Source organism: Neoarius graeffei, chromosome 13, assembly GCF_027579695.1.
Source record: "Neoarius graeffei isolate fNeoGra1 chromosome 13, fNeoGra1.pri, whole genome shotgun sequence".
Lineage (NCBI taxonomy): Eukaryota > Metazoa > Chordata > Actinopteri > Siluriformes > Ariidae > Neoarius > Neoarius graeffei.
This window is the reverse complement of record NC_083581.1, coordinates 55,836,282-55,862,321: the sequence shown is the minus strand read 5'-3', so window position 1 is coordinate 55,862,321 and position 26,040 is coordinate 55,836,282. Positions and strand designations below refer to the sequence as shown.

Below are 26,040 nucleotides of genomic sequence, written 5' to 3'. Positions count from 1 at the left end.
GAGCAGCACAGGGTGACATTTAAGAATGGAGGAAGAGCTACACAGGTGGACTACATACTCTGCAGAAGGGGTAACCTGAAGGAGATTGGGGACTGTAAAGTGATGGCAGGGAAAAGTGTAGCTAGACAACATCGAGTGGTTGTGTGCAGGATGAGCTTGAAAGTGAAAAAGAGGAAGCATGAAATAGTGGAGCTGAAGATTAAATGGTGGAAACTAAAAGAAGTTGAACATCAGAAGGAGTTTAGGGAAGAAATGAGATGAGCATTGAGTGGTAATGGAAGGCTGCCAGAAGACTGGGATACTACTGTGTGAAAGCGGTGAGCCATCCGACTCACTCTTTCACGACAGGGTGGTCACCTAACAAATAAAGAAGCGCAACTAGGGCATACGGTACAAATAAGGAGGCGCAACTTTATTTACAATGCTCAAACCAAAAAGTGCAATAACAAAGAAACATTTCAAAATACAAACAAAAATCAACATAAGGGTTGAAAAACAATAACTAAAGATACAACGAGCAAAATAGTAACCATTACCACAAGCACAATTTCTCATCACCACCTACATCAACCTCCTGAACTCCCACACCTAGACTGAGAAAACTGGTGTTTAAATACAAACAGCCTGATGGGTAAATTGAATGATTGAATCATTAGATAACAGTAAAATTGGTTGAGACCATTACAACATGCAAAAGGTGAGATAAGAACATTACACTACTCCTTACATCCATATCAAAATACATACATACAATGTTAACATTTCAACATACATACATTCATACACAGACTAAAATACATTTCTTACTAAACCATCATTATGACACAAAATACCATTAACCCCACACATTATATTTTAAACCCCCCCCCCCCTACACACACACACACAGTTAATCAATGTCTCTGATTGGCTGAATGAGAAATAAAGTATTTGGCTTGCCATAGCTCGTGTTTCCCAGGGAACGCAAAATTTGGGAACCGAAAAGTGTATGCAAATGTTTGTGTATGCATGTGCAACATGTGAATAAACGGAGCAGTGTGGATTATGGAACGATATCGGCGGGTACCTCACCGAACGCTGGGCTGGCTAGTCACTCAGGTGAGTACGGAAAGTTTTTGAAATGTTGACGTGACACAGGACTCCAAACGCGGTTGCCGGCTCCGTGAGTGGAAGTCCAATCCTAGCGTGTACACGTGTGTGTGTATGCAGGTGTCTGTGTGTGTGCCTGTCAGAAAACGGTATCCGCTTAAAGGGGGAGAGGATCTAATGCATCTGTGAAAAGGGAGGGCTGCCTTTTCACATACTGCTATACTAGTAAGAGAGACAGCAAGGAAGGTGCTAGGGTGGTCATTGGGAAGGAGGAAGGAAGACAAGGAGACATGGTGGTGGAACAAAGAAGTGCAGGAAATTGGTTAGTAAGGATGAGGTGAGGGCAGCCATGAAAAGAACAAAGACTGGGAAAGCAGTCGGACCAGATGGTATCCTGATTGGGGCTTGGAGATGTTTGGGTGAGACGGCTGTGGAGTTCCTAACGAGATTGTTTAATAAGATCCTAGAGAATGAGAAAATGCCGAATGAATGGAGAAAGAGTATGCTAGTCCCAATATACAAGAATAAGGGAGATGTACAGAGCTGCAGTAATTACAGAGGGATAAAATTGATGAGCCACACCATGAAGTTATGGGGAAGGGTATTAGAGGTGAGATTGAGAAGAGAGGTAGCAATCTGTGAACAGCAGCCAAGGAAGAACACGTCAGATGCAAATTTTGCTTTAAGAATGTTAATGGAGAAGTACAGGGAAGGCCAGAGATAGACCTGGAAAAGGCATACAATAGAGTGCCGAGAGATGAGTTATGGTATTATATAAGAAAGTGTGGAGTGAATGAGAACTATATTAGAGTGGTGCAAGACATGTATGAGAACAGTGAAACAGCAGTGAGGTGTGCAGTTGGAATGATTGAATGGTTCAAGGTGAAGGTGGGACTTCATCAAGGATCTGCTTTGAGTCCTTTCTTGTTTGCCATAGTGATGGATAGCTTGATGGACGAAGTGAGGCAAGAGTCACCATGGAACATGATGTTTGCGGATGATATTGTGATATGTGTTGAAAATAGAAAGGAGGTTGAGTTGGGTTTGGAGAGATGGAGGTATGCATTGGAATGAAGAGGAATGAAGGTGAGCAGTAGCAAAACAGAATACATGTGCATCAATGAGAATGGGGATGAGAGTGTAGTGAAGATGCAAGGAGTAGACGTAAAGAAAGTTGGTGAATTCAAGTACCTGGGGTCAACTGTGCAGGAAAATGGGGGCTGCAATAGTGAGGTGAGAAAGAGAGTGCAGGCAGGGTGGAGCAGTTGGAGAAGGATTTCGGAAGTAATTTGTGATAGGAAAGTCCCAGCCAAAGTGAAAGGTAAGATGTATAAGACAGTAGTGAGACCAGCTATGATGTACGGATTGGAGACAGTACCCTTAATGAAGAGACAGGAGGCAAAGTTGGAGGTGGTGGATGTTATGGTTTGCGATGGGAGTGACAAGGTTAGACAGGATAAGTTATGAGCACATTAGAGGGACATCACATGTGGAGAGCTTGGGAATTAAGCTAAGAGAGATGAGACTGAGATGGTATGGGCACATCCTGAGAAGAGATGCAGAGCATGTTGGAAGGAGAATGTTGAGGATGGAGCTGCCAGGCACACGGAAACGAGGAAGGCCAAAGAGGAGATACATGGATGTGGTGAGAGAGGACATGAAAGTGGCAGGTGTGGTAGAGAACGATGCGGAAGACAGGGAGCAATGGAGACGAAACATCCGCTGTGGCGACCCCTAATAGGGAGCAGCCAAAAGAAGATGATGATCTTCGAGTTTTTATCATACAAGCATGATAAACATATTGACAAACTTTATACTTTACCCTTTCCTCTTTGCCCACTGCCAAATAATATTATTTTTTAAATTACCTAAATTCAATGAAACAGGCGGCACGGTGGTGTAGTGGTTAGCGCTGTCACCTCACAGCAAGAAGGTCCGGGTTCGAGCCCCATGGCCAGCGAGGGCCTTTCTGTGCGGAGTTTGCATGTTCTCCCTGTGTCCACGTGGGTTTCCTCCGGGTGCTCCGGTTTCCCCCACAGTCCAAAGACATGCAGGTTAGGTTAACTGGTGACTCTAAATTGACCGTAGGTGTGAATGTGAGTGTGAATGGTTGTCTGTGTCTATGTGTCAGCCCTGTGATGACCTGGCGACTTGTCCAGGGTGTACCCCGCCTTTCGCCCATAGTCAGCTGGGATAGACTCCAGCTTGCCTGCGACCCTGTAGAAGGATAAAGCGGCTAGAGATAATGAGATGAGATGAAATTCGATGAAACATAAAACTTGTCACTTTACTCAGTCACACTCGAGACGGAGCGCTGAGCACGGACTTACACATTCATAAAAGACTATTCACACGATAATGACATGATAATCACGTTCACTCTTTCAGTTTTGATTGGTTTCTCTTTCATGGTCTTTTCTTCTATTTTCTAAGTTCTAGTTCAGCAGATTTTAGTCTGAATACCATGTCTAGTTCTGAGTCATTTTAAAAGTTATTTTGTTACAAAGCTTCTTGGAATCTTGTATTCAAAATTTTAACTCTGTTATGTCAGAAGAGTTGTATTGTATTGACATGGAACTGACCTGTGTGTACTACTGTTTTCTTGGCTATAACTTTACATATGTTTTTCTTGAATCTTCTGACATTTTCTTGTAAATTATATTCAATTTGTAGTGTAATTTGCAATTAATGTCGAGTGTAATTTGGCCTTTGAAGATCACAAAAATGTGCCTGGAATTAGCTGAGAAGCCATCTCCAGGCCTCTAAAGCCCTTCAGCTTCCGGGGCCCTGAGGCAGGCCCCGGAGCCCCGGCTGCATTGTTCCAGGCCTTTAGCCCGTCATACAGACAGGCTGAAATTTGGATGAACAGACAACATTTCAGACTTGTCTGTCCTGTGACAGTCTGCTTAAAATTCTCCAGTGAGCTCAGATTGCAGTTGCTAAAAACATTAATAATTTATTGATATAAGGTGTTTTGTGGTCAGTGTACTACACTGTAGTGTGTCATGTGGTAATGCATGATATGACAGTGCAACTTTCATAAACATTAACATATCAGTTGTAATTATGTTCTGCGCATATACCTGCAACTCTGACAATATAATTTTCAGTGGCTTACCGGTATAAAATGGTTTTGAAAGTTCCTAGTTTTAAAACATTTTTGGTATGGTAATTTTCTTTCAGAGATTTAATTTGCAACATGTCTCTGACAGCTCAAAATGCATATCTGGGCCTTTAAAAACTGCTGAGTTTCCAGGGGACTCTAGCGGCCCCCCAGACCCCCCCATTTTCCTGGATCTGCCCCTGCAAAGGTTAGTGTATTGTGTAATTATTCTGCTCTGAATATAGTACATTTTGTTTATACTAGAGCTCAGATTATATTCAAAATTACATTCAGTATTGTTTACCTACAGTGGTATGCAAAAGTTTGGGCACCCCTGGTCAAAACTGCTGTTACTGTGAACAGTTAAGCAAGTTGAAGATGAAATGATCTCCAAAAGGCATAAAGTTAAAGATGACTCATTCCCTTTATATTTTAAGCAAAAACAATTTTTTATTTTCATCTTTTACATTTTCAAAATGACAAAAAAGGAAAAGGGCCTGAAGCAAAAGTGTGGGCACCCTGCATGGTTAGTACCTAATAACACCCCCTTTGGCAAGTATCAAAGTTTGTAAACACTTTTTGTAGCCAGCTAATAATCTTTCAGTTTTTACCTGGGGGATTTTCACACATTCGTCCTTGCAAAAGGCTTTCAGTTCTACAAGTTTCTTGGGCTGTCTTGTATGCACTGCTCTTTTAATATCTATCCACAGATTTTCAATGATGTTTAGGTCAGGGGACTGTGAGGGCCATGGCAAAACCTTCAGCTTGTGCCTCTTGAGGTATTCCATTGTAGATTTTGAGGTGTGTTTTGGATCATCATTTTATTGTAGGACCCATCTTCTTTTTAACTTCAACTTTTTTACAGATGGTGTGATGTTTCCTTCCAGAATTTGCTGGTATTTATTTGAATCCATGCTTCCCTCGACCAATTAAATGTGCCCTGTGCCACTGGCTGCAACACAACCCCAAGCATGATCAATCCACACCCATGCTTCAGAGTTGGAGAGGTGTTCTTTTCCTGGAATTTGGCACCCTTTTTCTCCAAACATACCTTTGCACATTGTGCACAGTTCTTTCAGAAAGTTTTCATCTTCCAGACCTCACCTTGATCTCCACTGTTTCTGTTAACTGCCATTTCTTAATAACATTGCAATCTGAGGAAACAGCTACCTGAAAACACTTTGCTACCTTCTTGTAGCCTTCTCCTGCTTTGTGAGCATCAATTATTTTATTATTCAGAATGCGAGGGAGTTGCTTAGAGGAGCCCATGGCTGTTGATTTTAAGGACAAGTTTGAGGAGTCACAGAATTTATACAGCTTTGAAATCTGCATCATCTGACCTTTCCTAACAAAGAATTTGAACAAGCCACAGCTCAATAAACTAATTAAGGTCTGGAACCTTGGTGAAAGTTACCTGAGAACTCAAATGTATTGGGGTGCCCAAACTTTTGCATGGTGTTCCTTTTCTTTTTTCACTCTCCAATTGTACAAAACAAAAATAATACACAAATGTTGCAGAAAACACTGAAAAGAAATGTCATCTTTACCTTTATGCCTTTTGATGATCAGTTCATCTTCTGCTCACTTAACTATTCACAGTAACAGACATTTTAAGTAAGGGTGCCCAAACTTTTGCATGCCACTGTACAAACAGATGACTATAGAGAACATGATGTTATCATAGAATACACTTGCAGGAATGTGACTGCAGCACAAATTCCTGATTCCATGCAAATTACAAACAAATATAGGTACATAAAGCACAAAGGGAATTCAGGGATGTTGTATATAATAACCTTACTCCTGACCATGTGGAAGTTGTGTAATGTATCACGTTCAATCAATGTCATGATGATATATCATTTTGAACAATTTAGACATCTTTGGAGTTCTTCCATTTGAACCTCTCTGTAATAAAAATTTAATCCTTTAATTTTTAATCCTTTTGATATACTTAAAAATCCTTTATATATATATATATATATATATATATATATATATATATATATATATATATATATATATATAGGGGCAGTCTATCAAATATCACACTTCTTACTTAGTACAGTAGCTTACTAATGCAATTAGTAAAATTAGAGGAGAAATGCACAAAAGATAAAGGTATGCAGCTGTGTCATCTCTTTATTAGTGTAATATTATGCATGTAATGAAATAGGCTAGTATAACACAAATGTTTGTTAGCCTGTTGCTTGCTATGCTATTCCACATAGGGTGACAGTATTCCGTTTTCTATACAACTGGCTTACATAACATTAGATATAATTTCACACAGTTTCATGAGCACGTTATTGATTTGGTTAAGTTTCATTGACGTGGCATCATAAAGGTTTTCTGTGTTTGTGTTGACTAGGTCCTGAGCCCAGTAAGGGCAATTTACAACGCTGACTTAAAAGGCACCTATATTATGATGATGTTTTGTGTTTTTTGTGATGTACTGACTCTCTTTTGGAGTGTCTTATGCATAGAATTAGGTTGTATGGTTCATTTGGTTGTTTGAAAGTTTGATAAATTGTACATAATGACATAAATGCACAACAAATGTATTTAGGGTGTCATGCTCATATAGTGTATCACAATATTTCAATGTGAATTCTGGGGCACTTCTGAAATATTTTGGAGCACCCTGTATGTATTATTTTTGTATATAGTTTTGAATCTTATGATTAGTTTTTGTGGCATATGTTGTTTTGAAAGTCTCACTAAATCATCTAATAGTGTTTTGTGACAGTGTGTGTGTGTGTGTGTGTATATGTGTGTATATATATATATATATATATATATATATATATATATATATATATATATATAATTTTTTTTTTATTTAAAATCATTGAATGGCTTGGCATAAGGGTATTACAGCATGGATAAAAATTTCAGTATTTATAGTCGTTAAAAGTGGGACAGAACAAAACTCCATTCAGTTCAAATTATATGGCTAAAGAAGAATACAAAAAATATTCTGTACATGCCAGACAAACTTAATAAAGACAAATTGTTACATGGTCTGGCTATGCATTATGCACCTGTGATGACAGATACAGACAATGATTAATAATGATAATGTCACTGGTGCATCAGTTAATTTTTGCATACTACACACATACTTTCCCTTTTTGCATGTTTTGCACTTCATGTTAACATGCAGGCAAGTACATATGTAAATCATAAAGATAAAAATCCATTGTCATAATCTGATCATCTCACTTATTAATATCCATGTCCAAACCATAACCTTTTATCAACAATATAAAACAGACACATATCCTATATGCTGTCAGTAGCTTCTGTCCATTCCATTCATAAACATGAGAAATCTGATTGATGTACAAAAAAAAAATTCTGCTTGAGTCAGCAAAACACAGTTACCAAAATAACACAGTTCTTCCAAAACATGCCCTCAAAAAACTGATGTTCCTCAAGGGCTCTTTAGAAAGTTAAGTGTCCTTCGCTACTTGAAGGTGTTTTACATAGAATCACCATGAATACACAAAACAGGAACAGGAAGGAACCACTCTGCATTTTCAGAGGGCCACACCAAAGAACCTTTAAGGGTTACATATTTCAGCTTTGCAAAGATATCCTGATCCTAAAAGAGATAATTACAGTATGTGTTGTAAATGTATTGTTTGTGCTCTTTTTTTGTTGTTGTTGTTGACATGCATATTATCGTGACAATATTTCAATGCACTGTGATGTCATTCTCAACTTTAACAATGACTTGCATTGATAAAGAACATTATAATAGCTGAATTGCACAAACATCAAATGGCACAATAAAATAAAACCAAACTGGCACAAACAATAACTTTTATGGAACAAAGCCAGCACATACACAAAAGTTTCTTTTCATATGGATGGATAGAAGTGTATAGAACACGTTTGGACACAACACTTTATGAAAATAAACATGATTTCAAAGCCTCTGACAAAGGTCTACAGTACTGTTGTACAACTACTGTACTCTCTTTATTCTTGTTTGCATTTTATTGATTTTTTTTATTAAATTTAGAAATCTCTTTCAGCATATCCTTATACACTTTTGAGAGGCTCCGGAAGTTGGTAAATTAGGAAACTATAATAATCAGTGAAGGGACTGTTTTAAACAAAGGATGTAAAGACTTTTCTCATATAATTTTTTATAGTAAGTCTGCAGTGTAAACGGTAATCAATTAAATATTCTGGAAAAAAAATCTTTAATAAATACACAGATCATTGTTGATTATTAAAAACCCACAGCTTACATCCATACTTTTGACTAGTAGTGTACTGCTTCTGCCATAATTCAGGCTGAATTGCTACATAATGTGGCCATTGGCACAGGAGTTGTCTTTGGCCAGTTTGGTCATCCATCAGTGCTTAGCAGTATTTGAGGTAAAATTGGGGTTTCGCAGGGACTAGTGGGTACCATGTATTTTGCATTCTCTTGCCATGTTTAGGAGTTGCTTTATGCAAAAGAGTCTCTGTCTCTCTTACTGGTGCCGGTATATTCACCAATGAAAGAGCCATCTTCGTTGAACTCGATCTCATCACCTTCAGTATATTCCATCAGGCTGTCATCACTGTTTGTCTTCTTTTGCATGTGTCCGTGACTTCGACCCTGGCGGCTTTCTTCTTCTCTGGAGACAGACATATAGACAGCATATATGCACAGTACATATTTGGATAATTTAAGTTAAAGTTTGAGAAATACGTACCGCCTGGAGTAGGGTAGGGTGGGTACACGTGTTATCCTACAGTAAAACAACATGGAGTGTGAAAAACTTCATGACATAATAAGCAACAGAGCTTCACAAACATCAACAAAAAATGAGGTTTTTGTAATTGTGAAGCCATCATGCATGACTGAGTTTATTTGAACATGTACAGTATTTTGTTGTTGGTTAGTATGCGATATAAAATATCAATCAAAGAACCTTATAAACAGGTTATTATTTATGACATACATCATACCTTTCAAGAGACCTTCAGGGGCCCGATGGGAAAAATAAGAAAGAATGACCAGGGATGAGAGACATTTGAGGGATGAAATGATGAATTTACAGGAAAGAGAGGGACAGTTATTATGGTGCATATTCTCTACATAATGTGGTGTGACAGGGTTAAATCATGACATGGAAAAGGTACAAAACTGCTTTTTTTTTCTTCATACATTTGTATTTCTCATTGCGAAGATAACAAACTCTGGGTTCAGAAACTGTAACATTACTGGATTTTCTACAGAATAAAAGCCCAAGTTGTTCGACTTATTTACCTGTATTCAAAAGACCCCTCATCCTTCTCATCCATGGAATCAAGTGCAAAATCCCTCTTGTCTCTCACTTGAGAAGAAAAGCAAACATTACATTTTGTTTATTTTAGATCATGCAAGTTTACTTTTCTCTGTAATGGCGCATTTATTTACCCAAGAGGTTTACTTAATGATTATGTGTAACAGTGTGCATATAATACCTAAGGGGTTTACACTGAAGAATTCGTGTAATTGTGTATTTTACCAAAAGGGTTTACTTCCATGAAAGGTTCATTTGTAACTATAAACATCCTGCAAGATGGTGTGTTCATTATACCTGGGTACTTCCCTCCACGTGTTTTTTTAATGAAGAAGACTGTAAGCATGATGAGAACTAAAAGTGCAATAGCGCACATCAACCCGATGAACCATCCCTGCGTTACTATGTCGACTTGTTCCCGGGTATATTCTGCTCAAACACAAACAAAGACATTGTATGAGCATTTATAGTATTCAGTGTTTTTTTTTTTTCTTCAAGATAAAATATGCACAATTCTTATGAGAAATCAATTATCCCCAGTTTTGAACAGTGTAGTCATGGCTGCATCAATGCCCGCTGCCCTTGAGAATTCTGAGAACTCTGTCACCTCTCAGTTCAGATGATTGCATGTAAACATTCACCGGACTCTGTCAATCTGTTTACATTCACATTCACCTTACTTCTAGTTATACACACATGTTCCCAGTTGCAACCCCAAATCATAAAAAATGGGATATTACATTAAAATTGAAATTAAAACTGAAAACAATGATTTGTAAATAATCTTTGATCTGTATTGCACTCAAAATCTGATTTTTTTAATTCATGATTTTTTTTAAAATAAACCCATTTCAATTTTAATTCTTGCAACACATTTCAAAAAAATTGGGACAGTGAAGCTGTGGCAGCGGGGGCGTGGTCTAGCATCGGTCTGTGACAGGAGGGCGGAGTCAGGGAAGTTAAGTGGCAGAATCACTACACCTGTTGTTAATTGATGTTTGTGTGTCTTCCCAGTGACCGCGCCCTTCTTAAGGAGAGAGAGTGAGAGCAGAAGGACACTCTCCACAACCAGACCGCTGATGTGTGTGCGTGTGTCTGAGTTTGCATCTGAAAAGAGCAAAATAAAAGAGAGTTTTGTTAAACAGTTCTGTCCTGCCGTCCTTCTGTGCTCGGTTCCCGGGTTTCGGCACCACTGTAACAGTCCACGTAGGTGGGTGGAGCACAGAAGGACGGCAGGACAGAACTGTTTAACAAAACTCTCTTTTATTTTGCTCTTTTCAGATGCAAACTCAGACACACGCACACACATCAGCCGTCTGGTTGTGGAGAGAGTCCTTCTGCTCTCACTCTCTCTCCTTAAGAAGGGCGCGGTCACTGGGAAGACACACAAACACATCAATTAACAACAGGTGTAGTGATTCTGCCACTTAACTTCCCTGACTCCGCCCTCCTGTCACAGACCGATGCTAGACCACGCCCCCGCTGCCACAGAAGCATTTACCACTTTGTAATGTTGCAATTCCTTCCCACAACACCTGAAAGATGTTAAGGGGCTGAAGATACCAGGTGATGAAGCATTTCAGATCTTATTTTGTCCCATTCTTCCTGCAAACAGATCTGAAGGTGTGTAATAGTACAGGGTCATCATTATCATATTTTGCATTTCAAAATTCACCATACATTCTCTATTTGGGACAGAGGACACAGACACCCTCATCTTCCACAGCCATGCCTTTGCAATCTGTGCAGAATGTGGTTTTGCATTGTTTTTTTTTAAATGTCCCTGGAAAAGATGTAATCCTGAAGGCATCATATGTTGCTCCAAAATCTCAAAGTACTTTTCTCCATTAATGCTGCCATCACAGAAGTGTAAGTTACCTTTCCCAAGGCCACTGACACAACCCTATAATCATGACTGACCCTGACTTTTTGGCCCAATCCCAATTCTAATTTCTACCCCTCCCCCTTCCCCTCCCCCTACCCCTTGGCCCTTCCCCTTGAAACTGAGCTACAAGGGATAGGGCTTGAAATTCAACCCTTACGTATTGGGATAGCCCTTCAACGATCGCATACGTCATCGCGTACCTCCGTCAGCGTTTACGTTAGCAAAACGCGACCAAATGCGTCATTGGCTGCGACCAGCCGCTACAGTCAGAGCCAGAACAGAAATCTCTGCTGGCAGGGTGTGATTTGTTAACTAACACCACTGAATGGGATATCTTTGGCGCTTCGTGCACCACATCCGACAGAATGAGGTGTCAGAACACTCATGTAAACAATAAAAGCGAGAATAACAGAACAAAACGTACGCAGTAAAGCAACCGAAAACAATACTCACTCCCAAAGCTTTTTAGCAGCAGCTTGGATTTCAGAAATCGCTGCTCATTCTCAGCTCGAAAGCGAATCAAGCGGCGTGTTTCCTCTGGATAACAACTTAAAACACGTAAATAATGGAGAAAATACATTTATGACAATCTTTCGCCGCGGGAACCGCCATCTTTATGAAATCCGCATGAAATCTCGCTGAAATCCGCATGGCATTGTGGGAAATCACTCAAACCCCTTCGTTCGGAGTCAGCTCCAGGAAAATCTCCGTTTGGAGGGGTACAGAAGCCCTCCCCCTTCCCCTACCCCTCCGCGTTAACTGGGATTGGGATACCCCTACCCCTTCACGTGAACGCGCAAAATGGAGGGGAAGGGCCAAGGGGTTGGTCCAAGGGGTGAAATGGGATTCGGCCTTTGACTTGTTGCTGGTAACAGTCTGGATGGTCCTTTTTGTCTTTGGTCTGGAGCACACAGCATCCATTTCTTCCAAAAAAGGCCTGGAATACTGATTCATCTGACCACAATGCACATTTCCACTGTGTGATGGTTCATCCCAGATGCCTCTGAGCCCAGAGATGACGACGGCGCTTTTGGACACAGTTAACATAAAACTTCCTTTTTGCACAGTAAAGTTTTAACTGGCGTTTGTGGATGTAGCTCTGTATTGTAGTGTTGACAAAGGTTTGCCAAAGTAATCCTGAGCCCATGTGGTTAAATCAGCTATAGATGAATGACGGTTCTTGACACAGTACTGTCTGAGGGATCAGAGATCATGGATGTTCAGTTTAGGCTTGCACCCTTGCCCTTTACACGCCAAAATTCCTCCAGATCTTTGTTCCTCAAAGACAAGTCCTTTCCTGGATACTGATTTTGTACCAAATCATGATTACAATCACCTGTTGATATCACATCATTTATTTAATTATTTTCCCTCAATACTTGTCTTAAATTGCCCCCATCCCAACTTTTTTTAGAATGTGTTGAAGGCCTGAAATGCAGGAATAGATGTATGTTAACAAATGAAATGAATTCGACCAGACAAAACATGAAATATCTTGGGTTCATACTGTCTACAGTGAAATACAAGTCAAAGTAAATTTAGAAATCACTGCTTTCTTTCCTTTATTTGCACTTTCAATACAGTCCCAACTTTTTCTGATTTGGGGTTGCATGTCCAAATATACCTTGAACTATGCACTCTATTTTTGAAAAGTCTTATCTCCAGATACAGACACAACCAGAAAGATCTTTGATTCATGATTCAGTAATCATGCAGTGAATATTGAATAATCACGCAGTGCACTATGTTACTTCACACTGACAGCAGGGTCCTGCACAGTGAGAAAATAACTGGCTTATGAATTCTTCTATCTGTCCATTATGTACCATTGACCAGGGAGGTCTTTGTTGACACATTGACTATTGGGTACTTAATTAGATCACTGTAAAGTATTAATATCCATTGTCACTTTTGCCTGTATCTTCACCAAATTGGATCACTCTGATTATACCCTGGTCCATTTGAGAAAGGTTTATTATGATAGCTGGACACTATGAATATTTGGTAATGCCATATGTCTTGTTAAATGCCCCCTCAGTAGTATTCCAAGCCTTCATGTAGTCAGTGATATGTTCAAAAGGTCTGTCATAGTTTATTTTGATGATATTGCAGTCCACTCCAGCACCATAAGAAGCATATCCAATGTGTTTAATTAGTCATCCAGAGATGATTAGACAATACTTTATTTGAAACTGCTGGGATTTTTAAGTGATCAAAATTGAAGTAATCAGCCAATGAGCTACTTTGACTCTGATTGCACTACAATCCCACCCAAGTTTTATTTATGCACTGAGATATCCTTTGAAGAAGGAGATATCTCATCAGAACTTTTGTTACAACAACAAGTCCATTAGTTCCGCACATCCCCATCCCCTAAAAACCTTATAGCATTCTGCTTAGGTTCTGCTCCCACTAGCCATCTCAGATTTGCTCTGTTCAATGGGTGCTCTCTCAATAAGAAGACCCTACTAATCCACAATCTCGTTGAAGGGTGGAAGATAGATTTTTTTTTCGTGTGTCTCCCTGAGACCTGGCACCAGCCTAATGATTTTTTCAGTTAAACCAAACAGTTCTACATGGCTATGTTTACATCAGCAAACCTCACACTTCCAATCACAGGAGCAGGCTGATATATCATTATAAAATCAAAGCAACATCAGTCATGGTCATTCTTTAATTGAAGTGCTGGTAATGCAATTAATGGCCCTGAACCACAGGTGATTGCTTTAGAATTATGTATAAAGCATGACTTTCCCTAAAATTTCCTTGAAATGTGGCAATAAAAAATGTTTCTATATTACATGTAGAACTGTGTCTATATTATTCATCATGCTTGGTGAAATTAAATATTTTAGTGAATCAGATTATCAAATATCTCTTTGCAGCATTGCACTGTTTGTTTATTTAATGGAAAATGTTTTCGGTGGACAGCAAAGCCTGTGTGAAAATCTCCTTGATGCCTCTGATACAACCCTGGTAGAAGTCCAGTAAAATATGGTTTCTATGGGCTCCTTTAGTAGATTTAAGTACAATGTGTTTTCATGAGCACAAAATGAATGCTCATTGGAAAACAAGCTTTTAGTACCTCATTTTGGGACCACCCCAGTTGAACAGTGTCTCTGGGTTGGACTGGGAGTGTGGGCTGTAAATAAATTTTAAGCATAATGTTTGCTTTTTTATAGATCTAGATTTCTTGCTGTCACCATGTTCTTCAGTTAAATTGAGCTAGCTAGTTAGTAGCTTAGCTAATTTTTACACAACATGACAGACACTCAGGGCCGTTGACAGCTTTGGCTGGGCCCGGGACAAAATAATCTGAGTGGGCCCCCCCCACAATCTGAGTGCCCCCCCCACACACACACACGCGCACGCACATCGCCACACAGCAACCACCCACACCCAACCCCTCTTTTCACACAGTCTCCATTCACTCCAACCCTTAAATAACAGGTATTCCAAGCCCATAATAACAGTCAACCATTTTATTTCAACATTTCAACATATTTACAGTTTGAACATTTCCTTAGTCTGCAACTATTCAGGTGCGAAATGCAATGCGCCGGACTTTTGCTGTGGCAAAGTCATCAATAAGGTCATTGAAGTCCAGCTTCTTTGCAAGTTCGCGCTCTATAGAGAGCATAGCCAGCCCATTGAGCCTCTCCTGTGACATGTTTGAGCGCAGGTAGTTGATAAACCAAAATGATTGTTTACGGGATGGAACTGGGCCTCAATGAGAACGGAGTTATGGCTTTCCCGAAATCTGAACATAGAAGCATCACCACTAGTGATGTGTACAGTGAGTTTTTCAGTGTATTTTTTTGTCTTGTTTTTCATAAACGTCCTTTCCGTACTCGATTTAGAATGTTACAAAAAAAATTGACACCCTCCCAACCACGTAACATTAGCCTATCTGACCTGGGGGCTGACACGTTTATTACGGATAAACCAAAAGGATTACAACGTTCCCTGGATATAGAACTGGACCGAGAAGATTTCAAAATCTTAACGTGTAAGCAACAACAATAAAACAGAGGTTGTTTTATTCATTTAGGGCTTATTAGGCTACTTTCATTAATTGCGCTTTTCATACAGGCCTATCATTTTTCACTTGAGCAAGGGAATTGTTTGAAGAGTATCCAGTCTAAGCGAAAGTTTAATGTTTTGCAACAGACTAACCTCAAAACACCCCATTTATAGCCCATTCGTTACATTAAACTCTATCTAGCTGGCAATTTCACATGCCGTCGTATCTACACGGGATGATTTCCAACAAAATAAGGTTTAATTAACAAGAGGCAGCGTTCCACGGGCTTTCAGCTAACCGGAGTCCAGCTCAGCGCAGCTCAGCAAGCGTGCCTAAAACATTTGGATATGATTGCCACATACATATACACATACAAACAGCCACTCAAATCTCCACTGCCAAGCCTCTACCTCTCCAATGCCAGATCCATGTAAACAACATGGACGATTTGGAATTACCTTATTCTATTCTATAATCGGCTGGTCAGTGCTATACTCAATACTTAAGTGACTTACCCATCCAATGAGGATTATTTTGTTTACAAGATGCCACATCTGAGTCGCTGACGAATCCTGAATTTCTGTAAAGATAACTGTGCAGAGGTTTATAAGCACGCAGTGCTTCACCACTGAACAGCGAGGGAAAGTTTATGAGGTAATCATACACGTCCGGGTATTCCGCTGGCAGTTCAACATCCGGTCGTGAAAACTCCGTCCGGAAAGCCATAAGGGTCACAAATCTGTAGATCGTTTATTTTAGACATATATCTAGTTATCTGTTCATTAGAAAAATGAGCCGTGTAGTCCGTCGGTTGAAATTGATCCATTCTGTACACGAGTGCAGCAGTATTCAGCGGTGTTTTTGACCGACAAGATGGCGGTTGTGTACTTTCCGGTCACGTGACTGCAAGATCTCTATAGCGCCGTGTTATTTGGCGCCTTAATCAAAGACCAAACCATTTCTGCATTAGGGGTGGTACGTGGGTTCTTGAATCTATTTTCGAAGACAATAAAGGCAAAAGAACCAGAAATCATTCATTGAATGCAAATATAGCACATTTTTCTCCCCCAAATCAACACATTTTGAAATGAAACAGAATGATTAATGGCATCTTCATGAGGGACCAGTTCTGGGCCCCCCCTCATGCCTGGGCCCGGGACAAAATACCCGGTTGTCCCCCCCTGTCGACGGCCCTGCAGACACTACTAATTTTGTCAACCCGATTTTGGAAAAGTCACATGCTCCAAGTTGTCTGTGCATTTGCAGTTTTATGGAGTTTTGTGGAAATCACTAAATGCATATGAACTGTCTTGGGAATGTGCTTTGCATTTTACAAGTGATCAATATATGCACATGAGTATGAAGAAAATCAGCATTTCAGAAATGTTTGAAAATCCAAAATGCTGCTGCTCCAGGTTTACATCTCTTCTCGCACCCTGCCATCCTCCTCTGTTGGCCTACCAACTGTTTCAATGTCCCATCTCAATACTATGGGTGTTGGAGCTTTCAGCTGCACTGCTCCCAAACTTGGAAACACTCTTCCTCATACATCCATCAACTTGACTCCATTTAAATCCCACCTAAAACTCTTTTTTTTTTAGTTGCCCTTCTCGGATATTATTTTTAATTTTTGCTTTGATTTTTGCCTTGTGAGGTGACCTTGAGTATCTTGAAAGGTTTCCACAAACAAACAAAAAAGCTCCCATACTCTGATATTCAGAGCACTCACTTCATTGTTGAAGTAGATTTCTCAGAAACTGGATGGGAGCGTACTGTCCCAGCATCCTAGATCTTACTTGGTAACCAGTTTTCATGCAAGTTTGTGTCCACAGAAAGATTAAATGACAACCAAATACCTCACAGCCAACAGGACAGATCAGCCCTGCTTTTCTCACAGTTTCATTCCTATGGTGCAGGGCCCAAGAACATGTCAATGCCAAATCAATGTTGTGGCAGCGGGGGCATGGCTGAGCGTCAGTTTGTGAATGGAGGGCAGGGTCAGGGAAGGTGAGTGGCCAAGTCATTACAACTGTAGTCAATTGATGTGTGTGTGTGTGTGTGTGTGTGTGTGTGTGTGTGTGTGTGTGTGTGTATGCACATACGTGTCCTAGAGTGCCCGAGTGAGAAGCTGAAAAGTGAGTGATAAACGTGTGTCTGAACATTAGCTTCCACCTGCTTCTGTACTCCAACCACGTCAGGTAAACTATTACAGTGGTGCCAAAACCCGGGAGTACAGAAGGGCAGGGCCGTCGACAGGGGGGGACAACCAGGTATTTTGTCCCGGGCCCAGGCATGAGGGGGGGCCCAGAACTGGTCCCTCATGAAGATGCCATTAATCATTCTGTTTCATTTCAAAATGTGTTGATTTGGGGGAGAAAAATGTGCTATATTTGCATTCAATGAATGATTTCTGGTTCTTTTGCCTTTATTGTCTTCGAAAATAGATTCAAGAACCCACGTACCACCCCTAATGCAGAAATGGTTTGGTCTTTGATTAAGGCGCCAAATAACACGGCACTATAGAGATCTTGCAGTCACGTGACCGGAAAGTACACAACCGCCATCTTGTCAGTCAAAAACACCGCTGAATACTGCTGCACTCGTGTACAGAATGGATCAATTTCAACCGACGGACTACATGGCTCATTTTTCTAATGAACAGATAACTAGATACATGTCTAAAATAAACGATCTACAGATTTGTGACCCTTATGGCTTTCCGGACGGAGTTTTCACGACCGGATGTTGAACTGCCAGCGGAATACCCGGACGTGTATGATTACCTCATAAACTTTCCCTCGCTGTTCAGTGGTGAAGCACTGCGTGCTTATAAACCTCTGCACAGTTATCTTTACAGAAATTCAGGATTTGTCAGCGACTCAGATGTGGCATCTTGTAAACAAAATAATCCTCATTGGATGGGTAAGTCACTTAAGTATTGAGTATAGCACTGACCAGCCGATTATAGAATAGAATAAGGTAATTCCAAATCGTCCGTGTTGTTTACATGGATCTGGCGTTGGAGAGGTAGAGGCTTGGCAGTGGAGATTTGAGTGGCTGTTTGTATGTGTATATGTATGTGGCAATCATATCCAAATGTTTTAGGCACGCTTGCTGAGCTGCGCTGAGCTGGACTCCGGTTAGCTGAAAGCCCGTGGAACGCTGCCTCTTGTTAATTAAACCTTATTTTGTTGGAAATCATCCCGTGTAGATACGACGGCATGTGAAATTGCCAGCTAGATAGAGTTTAATGTAACGAATGGGCTATAAATGGGGTGTTTTGAGGTTAGTCTGTTGCAAAACATTAAACTTTCGCTTAGACTGGATACTCTTCAAACAATTCCCTTGCTCAAGTGAAAAATGATAGGCCTGTATGAAAAGCACAATTAATGAAAGTAGCCTAATAAGCCCTAAATGAATAAAACAACCTCTGTTTTATTGTTGTTGCTTACACGTTAAGATTTTGAAATCTTCTCGGTCCAGTTCTATATCCAGGGAACGTTGTAATCCTTTTGGTTTATCCGTAATAAACGTGTCAGCCCCCAGGTCAGATAGGCTAATGTTACGTGGTTGGGAGGGTGTCAATTTTTTTTGTAACATTCTAAATCGAGTACGGAAAGGACGTTTATGAAAAACAAGACAAAAAAATACACTGAAAAACTCACTGTACACATCACTAGTGGTGATGCTTCTATGTTCAGATTTTGGGAAAGCCATAACTCCGTTCTCATTGAGGCCCAGTTCCATCCCGTAAACAATCATTTTGGTTTATCAACTACCTGCGTTCAAACATGTCACAGGAGAGGCTCAATGGGCTGGCTATGCTCTCTATAGAGCGCGAACTTGCAAAGAAGCTGGACTTCAATGACCTTATTGATGACTTTGCCACAGCAAAAGTCCGGCGCATTGCATTTCGCACCTGAATAGTTGCAGACTAAGGAAATGTTCAAACTGTAAATATGTTGAAATGTTGAAATAAAATGGTTGACTGTTATTATGGGCTTGGAATACCTGTTATTTAAGGGTTGGAGTGAATGGAGACTGTGTGAAAAGAGGGGTTGGGTGTGGGTGGTTGCTGTGTGGCGATGCGCGTGCGTGTGTGTGGGGGGGGCACTCAGATTGTGGGGGGGGGCCCACTCAGATTATTTTGTCCCGGGCCCAGCCAAAGCTGTCAACGGCCCTGCAGAAGGGAGTCCGCCCATGGAGTCCTCATCATTCAAGGACTCATTCATGCCCTCGCTACCACTTAGCAGAACCAGCATCAAGCGCTGATCGCCTTCTGGAAGGAGCAGGAACAATGCTTCGAGGCCTTGATGCTGGCCCAGCAAGAAGATCGCCAGGCATTCCGGCACCTGCTTGTGTCAGCAGGGTCCTCGACCACCACTGCAGCGGACCCTCCCCACCTCACCCTAATGAAGATGGGTCCGCACAATGATCCGGAAGCCTTCCTCGCACTCTTCAAGCAAGCAGCTGAAGCATGGGGGTAGCTGGTCAAGCAGTGCGCAGTGCACCTACTTCCATTGCTGACTGGCGAGGCGCAGCTCGCTGCGCTGCACCTCCTCGCCAACAGCCGGCTCATATATGCCGACTTAAAGTGAGCCATTCTATAGCGTGTTGCCCATTCCCTGGAAAAACAGTGTCAGCACTTCTGGGCGCTGAAATTGGAGGAGGTCGGCCAGCTGTTCACGTTCGGCCAACAGCTCTGGGACGCCTGCCGGCAGTGGCTGGGGGCAGATGACCATGACGCCGAGGGAATTATTGACCTAGTGACACTGGAACAGTTCATCACGCCACTTCCGGAACAAACGGTGGAGTGGGTCCAGTGTCACTGCCCGGTGTCGCTGGAACAAGCCATTGAACTGGCGGAGAACCACCTGGCGGCGGTTCCGATGGCAGGAGGACGTCACCTCTTCTCCTCTTTTCTCTCTCTGTCTCTCTCCCTCTCTGCTTCCCGTCCCTGCCCTTTTCCTCCACTGCGGAGGCAGGGGCCGGCTCCCCCCCAGCCAGCCCGACGCACCCGTGGTGTCCTCCTGTTTTCCCCTTCCGTGTCTGTGTCTTCTTCCGGCTGTAACCAGGCCTCAATCCACCAAAGCCTGGTGCAAGGTGAGGCATTGGGGAGAGCACAAGTGGTGAAGGTACTGTGTGCACAGGAATGTTCACAACTACCCATTAGTGTCCGTCCACATTCTATTTCGGGGAGAGAAACATAGAATAAAGGCAGCGGTTAATCCTCGTCTCACCCACTCGCTTATTTTGGGGACTGATTGGCCAGGGTTTAAAGAACTGATGGAACACACAGTAAGAGGTGGGTCCTGCATTAATATGTCACGGGAAGGTCCCGGTGTGGCATTTGCTGGGGAAGCTGTCACAGAGCCGTGTACGTCAGCACTGCGTCAGGGTGATACAAGGAGTGAGGAGCAGCCTGCCCCTCCTCCCTCTCTTGGGGAATCCCTTGAGGATTTCCCATTAGAGCAGTTGTGAAACGAGACTCTGCGTCATGCATTTGACCAAGTGCGAGTAATTGATGGTCAAACTCTTCAGCCGAGCATGACACCAGCCTTCCCCTATTTCGCTATTATGAAGGATAGGTTGTACTGAGTGATGCAGGACACTCAAACCGGTGAACAAATAACCCAGTTGTTGATCTCAAAGAGCCATAGGGAACTCATATTCCATGTGGCTCACTTTAACCCCATGGCCAGACACTTAGGCTAGGATAAAACACTAGCCCAAATAATGGCCCAGTTCTATTGGCCAGGGATTCATGGGCATGTCCGTCGGTGGTGTGCGGCATGCTGCAAATGCCAATTAGTAAATCCCACGGCCACTCCAAAAGCACCTTTGTGCCCTCTCCCTCTGATCGAGACCCCTTTTGAGAGAATTGGGATGGATCTCATTGGGCCATTAGATTGGTCAGCATGAGGATATCGCTTCATTTTAGTTCTGGTGGACTATGCAACATGATATCCAAAAGCAGTGCCTCTCTGCAATATCTCAGGATGCAGTATTGTGGAAGCGCTCTTCAGTGTTATCTCCTAGGTTGGGATACTGAAAGAAATCCTGACAGACCAAGGCACTACATTTATGTCACACACACTGCATGAACTGTATGGGTTATTGGGAAGTAAGTCTATCTGCACCAGTGTTTATCACCCACAAATGGATGGCTTAGTGGAATGGTTTAATCAAATCCTCAAAAGCTTAATTTGGAAATTTGAAAGTGAGGATGCACATAATGAGGATAAATGGCTCGAGCCCCTGCTATTTGCAGTTCGAGAGGTCCCGCAAGCCTCCACAGGTTTTTCACCATTCTAGTTATTATATGGGCGTAAGCTGCATGGCATTTTGGACGTGCTATGAGGGAATTGGGAGGAGGGACCTTGACCTAGCAAGAACGAAATTCAATATGTTCTTGATCTGTGTGCAAAACTCCACACACTCACTCACTTAACCCAGAAGAATTTGCGGCAGGCACAAGAACATCAAGTCCGACTGTATGACAGGGGCACGCGCCTTAGAGACTTCACACCAGGAGACAAAGTGCTCGTATTATTGCCCACATCGAGCTCCAAATTAATCACCAAGTGGCAAGGGCCCTTCGAGGTCATGCGGCGAATCAGGGACGTCGACTATGAGGTGAGGTGAACAGATAGGGGTGGGGCATTACAAATTTACCACCTCAACCTGTTAAAACATTGAAACGAGGGGGTCCCCATGGCGTTGGTGTCGGCAGTCCCCGAAAAGGCGGAGCTGGGGCCGGAGGTACAAAAGAAAAAAAAACGCCTCAAGCCACTCCAGTCCCTTGTGGAGACCACCTCTCGCCAGCCCATCTCACAGAGGTAGCCAAGTTGCAGAAGCAATTTTTTGATGCGTTCTCTCCCCTGCCCAGCCGCACCCACCTCACAGAACACCACATTGAGACGCCCCCAGGGGTGGTGGTGCATAGCCGCCCTTACCACTTGCCCAAACACAAAAAAAAGGTGGTCCAGGATGAGCTCAAGGCCATGCTCAAAATGGGCATAATCGAGGAGTCCCACAGTGACTGGAGCAGCCCAGAAGTCCTGGTTCCCAAGACCGACAGGTTGGTCCGGTTCTGTGTGGACTATAGAAAGGTCAGTGTGGTATCTAAATTTGATGCATACCCAATGCCTTGCATTGATGAGTTGTTTAATTAATTAGGAGCAGCTCACTTTTATTCGACATTGGATCTAATGAAGGGATATTGGCAGATCCCCTTGACTCCTCTATCCCGAGAAAAAACAGCCTTTTCCACATCATTTGGGTTACACCAATTTGTCACACTTCCTTTTGGGTTATTTGGGGCTCCCACGATGTTCCAGCGGCTCATGGACGATCCTCCGCCCTCATACCGCCTATGTGGCCATGTACCTCGACGACATCATTATCTATAGCAATGATTGGCCGCGGCACCTGGGACACCTTAGGGCCGTCCTAAAGTCACTGAGGCATGCAGGTCTCACAGCTAACCTGAAAAAGTGTGCAATTGGGCGGGTGTAAGTACAGTGTCTGGGTTTCCACTTGGGTCATGGGCAGGTGCATCCCCAAATTAACAAGACTGCAGCAATTGCAGCCTGCCTGAGGCCCAAGACCAAAAAGGGAGTGAGACAATTCCTGGGGCTGGCTGGCTACTATTATAGGTTCATACCTAATTCATTACCTAATTATTTGGATGTCACGGGATAACTGATCTCACTAAAAAGGGAGCATAAGATCCGGTCCAGTAGACGGAGCAATGCCAACAGGCTTTTTCTAAGGTAAAAGCTGCACTGTGTGGGGGGCCACTTTTACACTCCCTTGACTTCTCTCTCCCCCTTTGTTTTACAGACAGATGCATCAGACAGGGGGCCGTTCTGTCCCAGAAGGTGGAGGGCGAGGAATGACCCGTGCTGTACATCAGCTGCAAGCTCTCGATGCATGAAAGCAAGTACAGCACTATTGAGAAGGAGTGTCTGGCCATCAAGTGGGCAGTCCTCACCCTCCAATACTACCTGTTGGGACGCCCTTTCACCCTCTGCTTGGCCCACGTGCCCCTCCAGTGGCTCCACCACATGAAGGATGTCAACATGCGGATCACCCGTTAGTATCTTGCCCTCCAGCCATTTAAATTCGAGGTGGTCCACAGACCGAGGGTCACAGATGGTGGTGGCAGACTTCCTGTCCTGTCGGGGGGGGGGGAATCTGCTGCAGGCTGGACGGCTCCCTGGCCTGAGTCAGGTGGTGGCCGAGCATCAGTTTGTGAATGGAGGGCGGGGTCAGGGAAGGTGAGTGGCCAAGTCATTATATCTGTTGTCAATTGATGTGTGTGTATGCACATACATGTCCTAGAGTGCCCGAGTGAGAAGCTGAAAAGCTAGTAATAAACATGTCTGAACATTAGCTCCCGCCTGCCATGCTTCTGTACTCCACTCACATCAGAGAAACTATCACAAATGTCCTTATATGTCTTCATCAGATTAGTGACTGTAGCAGCAGGGGCATGGTCAAAACCCAGGACACTGAAGGGAACTGCCAATGTGGAGTCTTCACCCTTTAAGGAATTCATCCATGCCCTCACCACCACCCAACAGAACCAGCACCAGGCATTGGTTGCTTTGCACAATGAGCAGGAGCAGCTCTTTGAAGCCTTGCTACAGGCCCAGCAGGAGAATTGCCAGGTGTTCCAGAACCTGCTGGTGTCAGCAGGCACCTCAGCTGCTGTGTCCCTTGGGCTTCCCCCACAGTTTTCTGACAAAAATGGAGCCTCATGCTGACCTGGAGGCCTTCCTGGCACTCTTTGAGCAAGCTGCAAAGTGTGGGGGTGGCCGGTCAAGCAGCAAGCGGTTCACCTATTGCTGCTCCTAATCAGAAAGGCCCAGTTCACTGCTCAACAACTACCCACTGACAACAGGCTAGAGTATGTGGACTTAATGCGAGCCATCCTGCAATGCCTCAGCCACATCCCTGAGCAACACTGTCAGCACTTCCACACACTGACCTTGGAGGAGGTCAGTTGGCATTGCATTCAGCCAGAAGCTCCGGGACGCCTGCCAGTGGTGGTTGAGGGTGGAAGACTGTGACACCGAGGGGATCATCGATGCAGTCACACCATCTATCACCTACCGAGATGATGCCTATCTAGACAGCATCATTATATATAGCAATGATTGGCCACAGCATGTAAACCACTTCAGTGCTGTTCTTGAGTTGGTGAGACAGTTTCTGGGCCTGGCTGGCTATTATCATAGGTTTGTGCCTAACTATTCGGACATCACCAGCCCCCCGACTGATCTCACTAAAAAGGAGTGCTAGATCCGGGCCAGTGGACAGAGCAGTGCCAATGGGCCTTCACCCAGGTAAAGGCTGCACTGTGTGGTGGGCCATTGTTAGACTCCACTGACTTCTTTCTCCCCTTTGTTTTGCAGACTGATACGTCATACAGAGTGCTGGGGGCTGGTTTGTCCCAGATGGTGGAGGAGGAGGAGCACCTGGTGCTGTACATCAGCCACAAGCTCTTGGTGCAAGAGACTAAGTGACTAAGTACAGCACCATTGAAAAGGAATGTCTGGCCATCAAGTGGGCGGTCCTCACCATCTGGTATTACTTGTTGGGATGCCCTTTGACCATCTGTTTGGCTCATGCCCCGCTGCGGTGGCTCCACCACATAAAGGATGCCAACTTGCAGATCACTTGTTGGTATCGAGCTCTGGAGCCCTTTAAGCTCAAGGTGGTCCACAGGCCAGTGGCACAGATGGTGGTGGCAGACTATCTTTCCAGTTGGGGGGTCAACTACAGGCCGAATAGCTCCCTGACCTCAGGTAGGTGGTGGGAGTATGTGGCAGCGGGGGAGTGATCAAGTACCAGTTTGTGAATTGAGAGTGAGGCCGGGGAAGGTGAGAGGCAAAAGGATCACACCTGTGTCTAATTAATGTTGTGTGTGTGTGTGTGTGTGTGTGAGCGCGTATGCCTTTTAGTAATGGCCGAGGTCTAATAAGGGGAGAGAGAGCAGCGAGGAGAAAGTTCTCCCAACCAGAGCGTTCTTGTGTGTGTGTGTGTGTGTGTGTGTGTGTGTTTCACTCTAAACAGCTAAAAAGCAGTTAAGTTGATAAGAAATGACACTGAATGAAAACCTGCCTGTCCCCACTCACTATACTCGGGGACTGTCACAGTGACAAAATCAAAACTGTTGACACAATCCTGCCAGAATCTTGTTTCACTACAGCTATAGGAGAAAGAGAGACCTACCTAATAATCCCAGTCGTTTAACATCTCTGGTAACACATTGTCATAGGCTTTACTGACCTGCCTGATTTCAAAGCATGACCACAATTCTACTTGTGATAGACAGTTTTTTCAAGGTTTCTCTGCCTGACCCCTCTTCCATCCCTACCTACAGCGTTTGTAATAGCATAATTATTATTTCAGAAGTATTCAAACACTAGAAAAGGCAAATAGAAAGAGTAAACCAGGAGACTGTCAGGTTCTTATGGACTTTCTGTGCAAACCATCCAGAAAAATGGTCACACTTCTTCGCTCAAGTAGCTGCAAAATTCACTCACCACTCAACTCTCACACTACTCAGAATCCTCAATTTCCAGGTCAATTGATAAGCTCCAATCAAGTCAAGTCAAGTTTATTTGTACAGCACTTTTAA

General features: G+C 42.9%; 1 protein-coding gene across 1 annotated transcript in view; it reads right to left on the bottom strand.

Moving 5' to 3' along the window:
* Positions 1–8,268: 8,268 nt before the first annotated feature.
* The window catches only part of nfascb (neurofascin homolog (chicken) b), a 52,985-nt gene continuing 35,213 nt past the window's right edge, over positions 8,269–26,040 (bottom strand). The window contains exons 22-26 of the mRNA XM_060938075.1: positions 9,778–9,909; positions 9,465–9,531; positions 9,164–9,175; positions 8,908–8,943; positions 8,269–8,829 (exon numbers count right to left, since the gene is read on the bottom strand). Of these exons, the coding sequence (XP_060794058.1) occupies positions 8,658–8,829; positions 8,908–8,943; positions 9,164–9,175; positions 9,465–9,531; positions 9,778–9,909 (419 nt within the window). The 3' untranslated portion in view covers positions 8,269–8,657. The remainder of the gene's footprint in view (positions 8,830–8,907; positions 8,944–9,163; positions 9,176–9,464; positions 9,532–9,777; positions 9,910–26,040) is intronic.